The sequence below is a fragment of the Lepeophtheirus salmonis genome, chromosome 8, assembly GCF_016086655.4.
Source record: "Lepeophtheirus salmonis chromosome 8, UVic_Lsal_1.4, whole genome shotgun sequence".
NCBI classification, from domain to species: Eukaryota; Metazoa; Arthropoda; class Copepoda; order Siphonostomatoida; family Caligidae; genus Lepeophtheirus; species Lepeophtheirus salmonis.
In genome coordinates this window covers 16,709,950-16,725,003 of record NC_052138.2, presented here as the reverse complement: position 1 = coordinate 16,725,003, position 15,054 = coordinate 16,709,950, and the positions used below count along the sequence as shown (strand labels likewise).

The 15,054-nt window shown below is 32.6% G+C and overlaps 1 protein-coding gene across 1 annotated transcript; it reads left to right on the top strand.

The window, feature by feature from the left end:
* The first annotated feature begins 6,702 nt into the window (after positions 1–6,702).
* On the top strand, positions 6,703–9,977 carry LOC121121984 (cell death-inducing p53-target protein 1 homolog). Its single transcript, XM_040716989.2, has 3 exons — positions 6,703–9,085; positions 9,144–9,324; positions 9,634–9,977. Exons 1-3 carry the CDS (start codon positions 9,025–9,027, stop codon positions 9,728–9,730), a joined length of 339 nt encoding a protein of 112 aa, XP_040572923.1. The 5' UTR covers positions 6,703–9,024; the 3' UTR covers positions 9,731–9,977.
* The last annotated feature ends 5,077 nt before the right edge of the window (positions 9,978–15,054 follow it).

Here is a 15,054-nt window from a genome sequence, read left to right as displayed (position 1 = left end):
TAGGTAACTCGAAAATCCTAAGGTATTACAATAGGCCAAAAAAAAAAGAAACATAAATTCACCTTGTAATAGCTGAAAGGAACTTATTAAATAATATCGCACTCAAGTAAAACATCGTCATTCCGTATACTCTCTATATGGATCACTAGTTAATGTATATATGTATATTAGGGCTAAGACGGTACGCTAAACCCGCGTTTTGTACGAACCACGGCAGACCCTTCCTGGTAAGGTATAGTAGTAAAATCGTTTCTTCTAAAAATAGGTTTAATGTAATTTTTCAAGTTTGTTCGATATTTTATTCTTTTATAATTTTTTTTCTGTTCAAATATAAGCTTAACTTCAATTGAAAACAAATTTTGATATAATCCATGTGAAGGTTATATCATACAATTATTCATGAATTTATAATTTTTTTTGCAAAATGATGAGCTGGACTACATTTTCTGGTAATAAACAAGACCAATTAGCACTTTTAACTTAACTAGTTAATTATTCAAACAGCGTTATTTTCATTTTAACATTAACTAGTTAATTTTTTTTATCAAGATTAACTTTTAACTTAATAAGTTAATTTTTTAAACTGCATTATCTTAACTTTAACTTAACTTGATTACGTTAATTAGTTAAATTCAAATTTATTTTTTAATCTCATTTGAAAATAAAAAACAATAATTTATTTTAACACTGTTTCGACACTATTTGTTTCATCAAACTTTGGAGCTTTGTCATTCAACACCAAATCGTTCTTATATTATCTCCGATATAAATTTAGATATAGTTTAAAATTATATAAAAACTCAAAAATCAAAAATTGCTTTTTATTGCTTTTTTGTTGGTGGTAGTTTGAATCTGTATTTTTTATTTTATATTGAATCGTTCAATTATAAGTAGAGAAAATCTGGGACATAGACAGACAGAATAATCTTTATTATAAAGCCTTGATAAATCTCTCAATGGACTAACTTAAATAGTTATTTTTTAACTTCGAAATTAATTTTAACTTAACCAAGGTTGGATGAGTTTATTTAACTTAAAGTACTCCAAAGTTAATTAACTTTAACTTAACTAGTTAATTTTCATAGAAATCAATATTAACTTTAACTCAACTAGTTATTAAAAATAATAATTAACTTCAACTTAACTAGTTAAAAAGATAAGTTAACTTGCCCATCATTGATATATCTGAACGCAGAGTGTAGGTTAGTGATACACTGCGAGCTGAATTTTGCTGCATAAATATTTTCGAGTTTCTAAAAAAACACTCGAGGAATTACTCCTTACTCACTTTACTCGTTATTCGCCCGAATACCCGTTACTCACTCTAACACTTTTTGCTCACTAAAAAACTTGTTCCCATTACGATTCACCATCACTTTCTTCATCATTAGAATTCTTAATGACCAATTTATTATTATTATTTATCGAATACGAATACATATTAAAATTTTAACCCATAAATTCATTCCAAGATTTAACTATTACTTAAACAAAAAAGACAATGATATTTAGAAAGTCAATATCATAATCCTGAAATCCTGCAAGAGAAATGGGGATTATGTTTAAGCTTAAATTTTAAGGGATACGCCATACGAATTTGTTACTAGATGAGGGAAAATCAGATTTGAACATTCGAATTTATGCTTAATAGCAGCCCCTCCCTTTTGCGTTTAGAAATATTCATTAATCTATATTAACACAGACAATTATGTCGTATGACTATTCTATTGGGGATTCGCTATCTTTTAACACTTTACAATGAGCAAACGTAATTGAAAAAGATGTCAATCAATTGTCAAAACTTAAAACTTTTACAAAGGTTGAATTTATAAAGTTTGAACAAGATACGGGCAATTTTCTCCAAGGCAGTTTTCCTAGTACCCTTTATATCATATGAGAAGCAAGACATACTCTTGTTTATAGATTAGTAAGAAATACACACTAACTGCTAAGAGAGAAGTTATCAAAGCACGTTCTACATTATTTGAATACTCCTGTAATGTGATTACAACAACCATGAATTACGATAATTAAGAAACTTTATTTTTGTATTTACAAAACACGAGTGCTATCTTAAATAATAATTTAATATATGATTCTTAGTACTAATCTACTTATTACCACTAATCGTGGGTTGAAATCCAATATTACATATTAGTATATGTATTGTACAATGTACGTAAATAAGACAAAAAAAAGGTAATTCAAACCATTAAAAAACCTCATAATTTTGTGAGCAAACAATGACAGTTTACTTTTAAACAAAATGTACGTATTAATCTGTTTACTTCTATTACCCAATTTCAGAATATAAATAAAGTCAGATCAAATTTAAAAAAATCATTTCATTTATTTTATAAAAGAAATTATTATAACCGTTTTTTTAAACAAAATATTGTTTATTTTTATTTTATACGAGATGATAATCCCCACCCCGATTCAGAACCACTGTTGTTGACCTTAAATTCCTCCAATGATTGATTGTTTACATAATTTGTTTATATAATATGAAAAATGTCCTGTACTTTCCTCTTAATCTATTTTTCCTCAATGATATTTCGTCTTAATATATAAATAAATGATATTTATACATCTTTATTGTTTATTTTTGATTGAACTTGATGTTTTTATTTTTTTAAATCAAAATACGGAATATTTATTACAAAAAAAAGAAAAGGAAAAAAAAAAAGTTGTTTCCTGTAAGAATAATGATGGTATTATGTCCAAAAATTTCAAACTAAACTATCAAAAATTCACTGTGTAATGATTTTGAACAAGTGACAAAATAGATATTATATTTAACAATGAAAATAAAGAAACACGAAAACAATTCGAATGGAAGAAGTGCTAATCACTTCTAGAGTCTCCATTATCAATGATCATTCGACATAACAAATTATTATTACAAATAAGCATAATATGAGGCAAAAGAAGTGATTTCCACTTCGTCAGAAGAAGAGACAGCCAACTGTTAATGATGATGACCCAACCTTTGAGTGCCTCCCCAAATCCTGTCCTTTTTGAGAAGAAGAAAGCATTTCACCCGGGTCAGTTTTAATGTGAGTGGACCTGAGGGAATTTTAAAGGTAAAAGGACCCTTTCTTTGATGAGCCAAGTAGTATTTTTGTCTCTAGAGCCCTATTTGGCTGAGCCTTAACTACGGTCATTATTATATGCATCTATGCTGGGAGATTGTTGAGTTTACGAAGCACCCCAAATCAACTGTTTACGATGTTACCAAGGCTTCTGAGGAGTTTGATGGGTCGGGAACACCTGCAAGAAATACCTATGGTCGTGCTGAGAGCAAAAACGTGCTCCAGACTTCCTGAAACAAAAGGCAATCTTGCTGTATCTGATCCCCTTGGACTACTACATATGCGAGGGCGTCTTGTTGAGATAGTCCAATAAACGTGCACATAACACTGTTGACACGTTGTATACCTCCATTCTCGAGGGTGTGGCCAACATGGATAATGAGTTCCTCAAACAGGCTTGTTCCAGAGCCGGGTTGGAGGCTCTGGTTGATACTGGAGATGGTTGGTTTGAGTGATTGACTTTACTATGGACCCCTACATGTAAGAGCAAAAGATGTGTTACTTCTGGGGCCCTCCCCCCTAAAACTGACCCTAATTGTCACTATGGATGAAACTAACATCGTCTTCTATACCATAGAGACAAAAGAGAATACTTAATAAAAATACCAGGACAAGGACCCCATTAAGTACAAGGAGAGTTGAAAAAAAGAAAGAAAAGATGATCATCACTTGGTTTGAGAACAAGATGCTACCCACACTATGCCCCAGTTGGTACCAAGATCCTTATTTTTGCTAGGTGAAGACCAGATTATGAAAATTTTCATCTCCGAAAGACCTACCATGTTCAATTAGTACTGTGTTCTTTGAACATGGACAATCGCAGCAACCACCCTACAAGGAAAATTAAGAATTTTAACCCTATCAGGACCATCATATTTATTAATGAAGCCCTTATTCAACTAAAGTCGTGTCAGTGGGCGTCTTCTTCTCCCGCGGATCACCATTACTGAGACAATACTATCAAGATTGAGATGGATGTGAGGGGGATACAAAAGTATCACTACAAATGACTACGATGCAGCTTTAAAAAAGTGGCTGGAGTGCTAGTACAAGATTATCGAAATAAATAAAGATTTGTCTATAAAAATCTGTGTTGGCTATTTCCTCTTATAAGAATACAATACTCAGTCATGAAATAAATGCAAAACGACAGCTGTATTGTTATATTAACAAGAATATAATAAATAGGAATTGGAGTTTTGTATTGAAAATTTAAGGATATACAACTTAATTAAACATTAATTATTCAATTTTATGGCATTTTACAACCGTTTTCTGTGTATTCACTCTCTTTTATCAGTTGTATTTAGTTTTGTGTCGGTCCTTAATTATTCCGTTCAGTCTTAGGGCCGTCCTATTAGTCCTTGGGACTGGCCCTTAGGATTGATTAAAAAAAATTAAAAATAAAGTTGAGTGATCTAATCAAGGACCGAACTTTTTAAAATTTGTAGGACTGATATGCAGGACTGAGCTGGAAGGGACTTAAGTCTTCAGTCTTAAATAAGGACAACACAACACCTTGTTTCCTGCCTTTATCGCATAGAAGACTCAATTTCTCCTTAAACATAATAAATAACGACTACTGAAGCGCTTGGTTCATGTTGTTGTAATTTTGGGAGAGTCTGATCAGACCATATCTAGTTTTATCTATGATCTTATCTTACTTAAAAAAATATACTGTATTTTTTTGTCAGCTCTCGATTTTTCTTCTTATTTTCTCCTATACAGGGGTGATGCTAGCCTAAATTATTTGGGGGGAGGGCTTAGCCCCAAAAATTACTAGCAACGTAAAATAATTATTTATATTAATAGGTTAATATGAACCATTTGGTCCATCGAATTAAAATTAATATAAAATGGCCATTTTTAAGATTGATTAAAAAAAGAAAAAGTAAGCAGTAGAAACAATCATTCAAAATATATTTCATTCAGTATAGCCTCCTTAGGCCTTGATAACAGCCTCGTTTCGGGGCCTTAAGCGAGTGCAAATCCTAGAAACTCAAGCCTAACTAAATTCTTGCATGCCAGGATGATGAAGCCGCTTATGGGCTTTTTGGTAGTGTTAGTCTTTGACTCAACATAGATCTAGACAAAATGATTGATTGGATACAGGTGGGGGGAGCTAGGAGGCAAAATTATAGTTGGACACCCAATTGTAACAGTACTCCTGGAGCCAATCCTGAGTCGTTTTGAAGATGTGGCAGGGAGACATATGCACGGCCTCCAGGATTAGCATTGCTAATATCCAGACCCTTGTTCACAAAAGTTATAACAAGAGCACACCAGAATTCTGCCTCTGAAAATGTAAGAGGCTTGAAATCCTCAGTTGTTGACTCCTAGGTGGTGTTTTGACTACTAAGTGAAACGTTTATACTAATTTATATTTTATCACAAAAAAAAAAAAGTTAAATCTTGTATATAATAAAGGACATTTTTGAGAAAAACTTTGCACATCAAATTATCTCTATTTGTGAGCTTCAGTGAATTAATTGGACACCCATTTTAATACACATTCATAATCCCAAGTTCGTTCTTCAGAAGTTTTTAACGGTCTCATAGGACAGGTCAAATTTTAAGATGCTCTGCTACACACTCACCCCCATCAAAATGATTGATATTCTCCATCGTGCCCTTTGTCCTTTTTTTTATCGTTGAATTTTAGGACCACTTATGAGAGATATCCTTGCCAGCCTCAACGTCAGCCAAAATGTAGTAAATTTAACTGAGACTGGTGGCGTTGTCTTCGTATGCAGTTTTTCGCAATTTGATATTGGTATTCTAGCTAGCACGAACGAGGTAGACAACAAACGTGTCATTGAAAAAAAAAAAGGAAAAAGTTGGTGGGGGTTATGAAAGTTACATTTTATATTTACAGCTTGTTGCAACGTGTTACAAAATATGATAATGATGACGCAAAAAAAGTTGTACATAATTGTCACAAAATTTCATGAGGGGGATTCCCCTCTTTTAAGCCTCATAAGTTTATATCAGCAGTACAATGGCATGTGTGTTGGCTATTCCCTTGTATCAAGAGTGGGAAAACTTTTCAGTAAGAGGGTCACATTATGGAAATAGAGCGTTTTGACTGACGTCATAAAATGAATCAAAATGGAAGGAGACACCATTTTGGGGTCTTAAAGTAAATATTTTTGCCATACAAAATGAACCAATTTCTAATAAATTTACAAGAAACTCCACTAAATGGCTTAATAAATCAAAAAAGACTAAACTATTGGATTGAATACTAATTGATACAAATGATATTTGAATATAAATATAATTCAAATTGATATGTACGGAAAATCCATAAAAATGGTTACATAAGTACATTTTTTTTATTAATGGGGGACGAGAAAAGTAGGATAATTTGAGAAAAATATCGGTTACTTTCCATTAAAATACTTAATTTGTATCTACAACATGGAAATAATAACGATGTAATAACATATTTTTAATACATTTTAATGTCATATATATATATAATAAAACAATACCATATTTCGATAGTTACTTATATAGACAGTAAGGTTTAAATCCTTCTTTGACATCTAAATGTTGACTATTTTCCTCATATTAATATAAAAAAGCTTTTGATTGTTATATAACTGAGTTGCTTAGGCTCACAAAATAAACAACATCAAAATTGTGACGTCATGTGAAAAACCCTTTTGTAATTTCTACATGTCCGTAATTAGAAAAATACATTTTGTAAGTAATATCCATGTTTAAAACTAAAATAGAATATCTATAAAGAAAAAAATTAATTATTTCTCATAATTTATAGTATTCCTGAAAAGCATGGCCGTGTTTTTTTTTTGTTTTTTTTTAATTGTTAATCTGAACAATGAATTTTCTTTTTTAAGCCTTTGTAATTATTATTGAACTTCTGAGTAGTGAACTTCCTTTCCTACTACTACATTAAATTATATTCAAAACCTGAATGAGCATACGTGTGTGCTCATAAATGAAGGAAATTATCATTGAGGATTTGTTGGGAAGTTATAGTTGTAAGTCCTTGATGAACTCTGAAAAGAATTAAGGATCGACATTGAAGTAATGCTTACCTTTGTCCTTGTTTATTTCCTTCCCCCATGTAACTTCTGATTTTAGATGATCTAATGAAACGTCATGATAGCTAAAATACTCTCCTCCAAAACATTCTTTAAGTTGTCAGGGTTACCATGTTGATTTTCATTTTTTTTAACATGCCCAAAAAACACCGGATATTCATCACTTGGTATGGAGGGAGAAATATTAAAATTGGCTGGAAAGATAGATATTTTTTTGTTTGAAAATGATGTACAAATTTGATATTTTTTACCCACATATCGAAATAAATTCATTCCTTCATTTTAGTAAATTTCTCAAAATAAAATAGATACTGATGATCCATTCTTACTAAAAGAAAAGGCAATAATGTATTAAATGGAGAAATTCCATCATTCGAATTTCAAAATTGGAACAGGTATGTTCTGTCCTAAAAAGAACCCAACTGGACGAAAAATTTAATATTTCCCACCTTTTTTTAACTAAGTATATCCTGTTGATTATTGATCACATCGGACCATACGATAAGGCGTTGTGAAGATGTGAGTATTTACTACAAACGCTTCAGTCTTAAATTATCGTGTGTCAAGTATGGAGGTCTCAAAGAAAAATAATCGCCATAATCTACATTTTTACAACTGGAAAAGGAAAAACGCGTCGAAAGCCACCAAGAAAACTTGTGATATATACGGGACCGATACTCTTTCGGCTCGTGTTGAACAACAATCGTTTGAGCTTCTTTTTCCCCCACTCAATTCTGCCCTCTACTCTAAAGAACTCGGCCGTTTGAAGCTGGTAATAGAACAGAAGCTGCCAAATTTGTGTAATAGGAGACAACAAGACATCATCAAGACAACGTCAGGCCGCACACATCTCTGATGAGGCACCAGAAGCTCTGGGAGCTCGGATAGAAAGTTCTTATGCATCCATCCTACAGTCCGGACTTGGAATAAGTAACTGTCTTTGACTAACACACTTGGGGGTACAAATTAGGCCTGCTAGTTGTTGTTTTTTTGCCAATAGAGACAAGGGCTTCTACGAGAAGGTCATTAGGAAGTTAGATTCTCGTTTGCAACAAGTTATCAAACAGAACGGAGCATACTTGGTTTAAATTCGATGATTGTAACACTTCTTATTAAGCAATGAAATAAAGCAAAAATACAAAATAACTTATTCCCCAATCTAATATTAAAATCTATTTGAATGTTGTATAATTACAACGCTTTTTAGAAATTTATTTTGCGGGATACCTAAAAGACTTCCAAATATATTGTTTAGCCTCTGATACAAAGGGATAAAAATTGTTTCGGATGATGTGACGATGCCACTCATTATAAATTCAAATGCATAAAGTTAGAATGTATGATAAAGGTTTTACCCTCTAATGCTATTCTTACTTAGAAACACGTAGATAGAAACGCCATCATGACCTAGTTTGTATTTTTATAAAAGAGAAAAGAGAGCGAGGAAAAAAGAGGGGCCTTTCCATGATGACTTTCGGGGAAAATGTATATTCGTAACAACTACAAATATATAGAAAGTAAAGTTGCGTTCTCTTAAATGTTGTCTCCTCTCTTCAGTTCCTCCTCGTCCTTTCTCAAAATTATTCTCATAATATTTTGTTATTATTGAGCATTATACGTTATACAGGAATATTTTAAACAATAATTAGATATACCAAAAAGTACTCTTTCCATCATTTGACGGAGAGTTACAAGCATTTGTACATTTACATAATACTAACAGGAAACGCTTTTGTTTATCTTTGCAATTGGAGAGAATCTGACTCAATTATAATAATAACAGATACATAAATAAAGTGGGCACAAATTGAATCTTCTTGACTGATCAACGACCAATTGATATATTAATTTATACAAACATGGCTGCCCCAGAAGGTGGAAATCTATATCCTAATTTACAAGATGTCCAAGGAAACAAAGGTATGTATTGAAGGGATTTGGCAAAATTAATTTTATATACTTATTATTGTGTTGATAGGTATGGGCCCCCCTGCCAACATAGCTCCACCTCTTGTACAGCAAGTCATTGTGAATCCAAATTTTGGAAGTGAGCCTCAAAATTCGTTTTGCGCGACATGTCAAACTAATGTCAATAGTAGTATATCCACAGAGGCTTCTTCAATGGCCTGGATTGCTTGTGTGTTACTTTGCTGCTTTGGGTAAGATACCTACTCATAAATGGAGTTGTAAATTCTAAGCATTTTCTAAGTGTAAGTGCTTTTTGCGCTCAGAGTACACTAGAGGCATAGGAATGATTTCTCTCTACAGAGTGGGACTTATGTTTATCTCCTTCCTCTCGTAGCTATTCTAATAAAATGTTGCTAAGCTACTTTTCTTCCAAACATTGTTCAAATTGTCAGGACTACCAAGTCAATTTAGGGTTTAATTTTTTACATACTGATAGTCTTTAGAATTGCAACTACAATAATTAATTATCAATATTCTTAATTGTGTTTTATTATATTTAGATGTTGGCCTTGCGCTTGTATTCCTTTTTGTGTCTGTCAAAAGACAAAGCACCATTGTCCCAATTGCAAAACTTTTCTTGGAGAGTGTACATCTTAATCTTTAGGTAATATTGGAACAGGGAATCCTCATCAACGATTAGAATGATTCGTATATTAACTTGTAAAAATTTATGTTTTTATATTTTGAGTATATAATTATGATAGATCATTTTTCTAAATTGCTTTTTATATGTTAAATGAGTACGAGAAACTCGACACTGCTTTATAGAATATGTTTTTACCTTTATCAGAAGTCATTCTTCAGAAATTAAAATTTAGTTTAATAAAATCCACATTTTGTTCAATCAGTCATTAATCATAAATCTACAAAAAAAAATCCAACTATGACGTTACTTTTGAATAATTGTTTGGAATTGTTCACAGCTTAATAGTAAAACCTATTTCGAATTCAGCCCTTCATGAATGTTCCAAACACTGATAAGGAGGGAAATAAGTAGAAAAATCGACAGCTTACAACAAAATATTTATTAAAAAAACGCCGCTGGGGTGGTATAGTTATTTCTAGAGGTGCGAGAGCCGGAACAGACTAATTAGATATTTAACTTTTGATCCTAGGTCTAGACTAAAATAAATACTTTTAAAAAATATACAAAGCTTAGGCCTTAATATGATGCATGTGCATAAATACATACAAGTAGTAGTTTAATGTCACCATTTGTTTTATTTCTTCATATTTGCCTTGCTTTTTGATAAAGCTACAATGTAAAACAAAATTATTTTTTGCAAAAATGCCAATTATTATTCTCTTTTGGTAAAAGGTCCTCATTTGTATTTTGAATTAATTTATAAAAAAAAAATCTCAATACATTTTTATTTCCGTTATCAAAAACCCTTTTAGACTCTTCGAAATATTGTGTTTCAAAGAGCAACTTATGATGGCATCATTATATTTATCTTTATATGGTGCAATATGAGAGTGGATTAATAAGTCAGGTAAGAAAGATTGCATGAAGCTACAATACTAGAGCTTAACATGTTCAGATGGAAAGTACAGAAGAATTAATTAGTGTTGATTTTTTAAAAGTTCAAGATCAAACTATGGCACCGATGGTGCTGTTTTCCTTCGCATATCAATAGAGAATAGGGATAAGAGTAGTAACCGGTGACCAATGGTCTACGTAAGTCCACAGCCTTAGACTTTATACTTAGCAATGGATATATTAAAGCAACTGAAGGGAATTGACAGGTCATTTTCAAGTCCAATGGCCAAATGCGTCTGTTTGAAGCAAACGGTACCTCTAGAGAAATCAAGTTCATTCACTTTTGAAGCTGTTGAATCGAATGCTCCTCTATTGAGAAAATGTGGTGTTGACAAAATATCTACTTTTAATACATGTCCCCATCAACCTTTACCCAATGTTGAGGGTCCACCAATTAAAACAATATTGGAAACATATAATATCCCTAGAGCTATATATACTCCTTCACCACTGCCATTCAAGGAAAGGTAAAGTGGAAGAAGATTTAAGAAATTACGAAAGAATGGGTATCATAGAACAAGTACCAATGGAGAATCAAGTGAATGGTGGTACAGAATGATAGTAACTAGGACAAATGATGGAAATCCTAGAAATATAGTGGATTTTTCTCCACTTAATAAATATTGTAAGAGCCATGAAGTCTCCTTTTCACAGGGTGAGATCTATACATGAAGAGACCTACACAAAAGTCCCTGATGCATGGAATGGATTCAACCTTTTCCCCTTCGAGATCAAGACATGACAACGTTTAACACACCTATAGGAAGATTAAGATAGAAGAGAGCACGTCAGGGTTTTCTGTCGAGTGGGGACGAATATAATCGACGTGTTGATGGGATCATGGCTGACTTTAATAAAGGAATTCGTTTGTTGATGGTACTTCAATTTATGATATACAATTAGAGGATCATTGGTGGAGGATAATCGATTTTCTAGAGTGTATGGGGAAATCAGGTGTTCCTTAAAAGAAATTCCAATTTTTGTAATAAGATTGTTGCCTTTCTGGGTTCAGAATATCTGATAACCAAGTGGAACCCTTATCCAAATTTATTGAATTGATTCTTGCATTCCCAAATCCTAAGTCAATAATGGATATTTGCTCATGCTTTGGATTAATCAGCCAGGTGGCTCATTATGGACGTATGAAAGATATAATGGAACCACTCAAACTATTGCTTCTTCATGGAGTAATACTCTTAATAATGTTTTTTTTGAGTGCAAAGGAGCTGACCATAGAATTCGGATTTTTGAGCTGAAAAGTCTACTTGTCTAAGAACAGGCTCGTCCAATCGAGGACTGGGATACTATCTGAGTCAAAAATATTGTCAGTGTCATTCTCGAATACCAAAGTGTTGCTCTGATGGTTGTAAAATTACACTTGTGGGATAAAGATTTCTATCTGATACTGAAAAACCATATGTACGGCTAGAGGTACAGCAAGGTCTTTGGAACAAACTAGGTATTTTATTCAAGGATGTTATAAATTGGTGGTTGTACCCCACCATAATCCGCCCTTTAAGCTATTAGGTGATCTAACTCTAAATGAAATTCGAAATATGCGCTTGTACGTTGTAAATATACGTTAATGTGGAAGTTTGATATCTTTCATATTCCTGTTATAAAAAATTCAGTCGCTGACGTAATGTCAAGAAATCCATTGGAAAATAGAAGTGATGTGACTGCGGATGAAGAGGAAAAGTTCTTGACGGCGTTGATAAGGTATAAGCCTGAGCTGGAAAGAATCTCCTGAAAAAAAAATTGCAGATGTAATGAGAAGGAAACACCGTTTTTCAGATACTGCTGATAATGAAGGAGGATGGAGCTCTGAAAGACGATCTGCCTAAGGAGATAGAGGAATACAAACCTATTTGGAAGTATTTGTACCAATTGTGTGGCGTGATTATGTAACAGGATAAAGTGATCGTACAAGAACCACTTCGCAAGGAAGTGTAAATGATATTACACGCAGCTCATCAGGGGAACTCGGCAATGATTTATCATGTGGGATCATTTGTGTATTGCCAGGAATTACAAACGACATTAGGCGTACAAGGGACTTATGTAAGTCATGCAACTCTATTGCTCCTTTACAGCCTAGATGTACGCCTATTCTTTCAAATGTTCAGGTACATCATTCAAAGTCTTATCTGCCATCTTTTGTGGCCTCAAATGTTACAGGTACCTTTTGGTTACAGATGAATTGTTAGGATGGACAGAGGTGGCCGGTTTATCTGATTCTAAAGGTTTAAATGGATTGTTGTTAATTGGATATAACATAAAAAAATATATAATATTATATATATGGTGTCATCAAGCATGGAATCAAAAACGGTCGAACAGATCAATCTGAAATTTAGCAAGTAAGCTTATAAAATAACCAAGTCTGTCCCTATAATATTTTTTTTGGGCCCTCGAGGTCATTTAGAAATGTTTTTGACCGAAATAAAATATCCTTTCGCTTCTCTCTTTGTAAATATATATCGCCTCCTCTTTTCTCTTCTCCCTCCATCTCATTCTACATCCAATTAATACTAAACGACTGGGAAGGAAAGAAAAATAGTGCGCTCATACACAAAGGCCAGATTTTTCTTTTCATGTAACTACAAAAAAGTATTAATTGATAAATTTATTCTAGTCGTCAAAATGTCTCACGATCTTACATTAATCTATTTCTTAACTTGCCTTATGCTATATTTATCCCATAACTTAATATTTTCATTTTATGAGCAGACAAATTACAATATTATTTATATTACTTTCGATATAAAGTCTCAAGTTATTCCAAGGCATCTCTCCATCCTCATGGACAAAATGAGAAAATCAGAATTACACTCAAGTTGACATATTCCAACATATAATGGAATTTAGCAGCCATATTTGTTCAGTTTTTTTTTAATATTGAAGATTTTTTTTCAGTAACTTGGACTTGAGTTCATATTTTCAAGACTTGTAAATCAACTTGATTATGTTGTGTATTACGATTAATTCGTGCTCCTCAATCTCAATCCATTTAACAATTCAAACCGTTTTATATGTGTATTATATAGAGTTGTACCATGTAATATTATCACATATAAATATCCTGGCCAGTGAGTCACTGTCAAGTAGTATTTGAATAAAAATCCTCTTGAACAACTAATATATTTCAAGATGATTACATGCTAAAAAGAGATTTACAATTAAATATTAATCGCCATTAATTAAATAATCAATCCCCTTACTATGAATAAAATATATTATTATTTGAACAAAACTTCCACAAGGATTCTCTTTTAAAAATAGAATACAAATCCCTTCAGGATTTATTCTAAATCAAATAACCTGTAAGGCTACCAGATAAAGTAACATCATTTTTCATCCCCCTCCTTGGTATTTTAAGACATTTAAAAAATATATACTTTCACCCTTGCTTAGGTATATTCCAGGTTCAGGTTAATAAACTGGATTTTTCTTCTATTTCTCGACGACATTCTAGGTACTCCCTGTGGTATCGTCGTTCCCACACTGTTTGTTCAATCACTTTGATAATCAAAATGAGTCCCCTTATTCTCATCCCCAGATTCTCTTAATGGGTGGTCAAGTTTCTTAAGAAAACGCTTGTTCCTTTTAGTCAAGCATTAAGAACCATCTACCAATATTATATTTTGATCATTCCTTCCAACTTCCACTACTTTACCATACCTATCCCATCTAGTTGGCTGAGGTGTGTGTTGATTCTGAATAAACAGTCATGTATTCTCAAGGGTTCCTTTCCCTTAGATCCCGCCACTAAGTCTTCATAAACCCTTATTTCCCTCGCTCTCACCACTTTCTCCCTCGCTCTCACCACTTTCTCCCTCGATCTCACCGTTCTGGTATATTTCCCACAGTTTATCGTTGTTCAACGTTGCAGTGACCAATTATGTCTTGCAGTATTCTCTTGACTTTCTTAATTGCTACTTCTGCTCTTCCATTAGACTGCAGAAAATAATCCGAGGATGTGCAGTGGGTGATCCCCCATTTTATTAAAAATTCCACAGTTTCATAGGATGCAAATTACGCCCTATTGTTGTTTGAGATTTCTTCAGGAACTCCAAATGTTGCGAAGAAATTCATCAAGCTACAAAGAGAGAAGCGAAAGGATATTTTATTTCGGTCAAAAACATTTCTAAATGACCTCGAGGGCCCAAAAAAAATATTATAGGGACAGACTTGGTTATTTTATAAGCTTACTTGCTAAATTTCAGATTGATCTGTTCGACCTTTTTTTATTCCATGCTTGATGACACCATATATATAAGATTATATAATTTTTTATGTTATATAAAGAATCTAAAATAGATTAACAATGATAATGAATAAAAAATAAACTATTTTATATTTTCATAGATATTTCAATCAT

Coding starts and splice junctions, on each gene's coding strand:
- LOC121121984 (XM_040716989.2), top strand. CDS start 9,025: ATGGCTGCCCCAGAAGGTGGAAATCTATATCCTAATTTACAAGATGTC. Junction 9,086..9,143: donor AGATGTCCAAGGAAACAAAG/GTATGTATTGAA, acceptor TTGTGTTGATAG/GTATGGGCCCCCCTGCCAAC. Junction 9,325..9,633: donor GTGTTACTTTGCTGCTTTGG/GTAAGATACCTA, acceptor TATTATATTTAG/ATGTTGGCCTTGCGCTTGTA.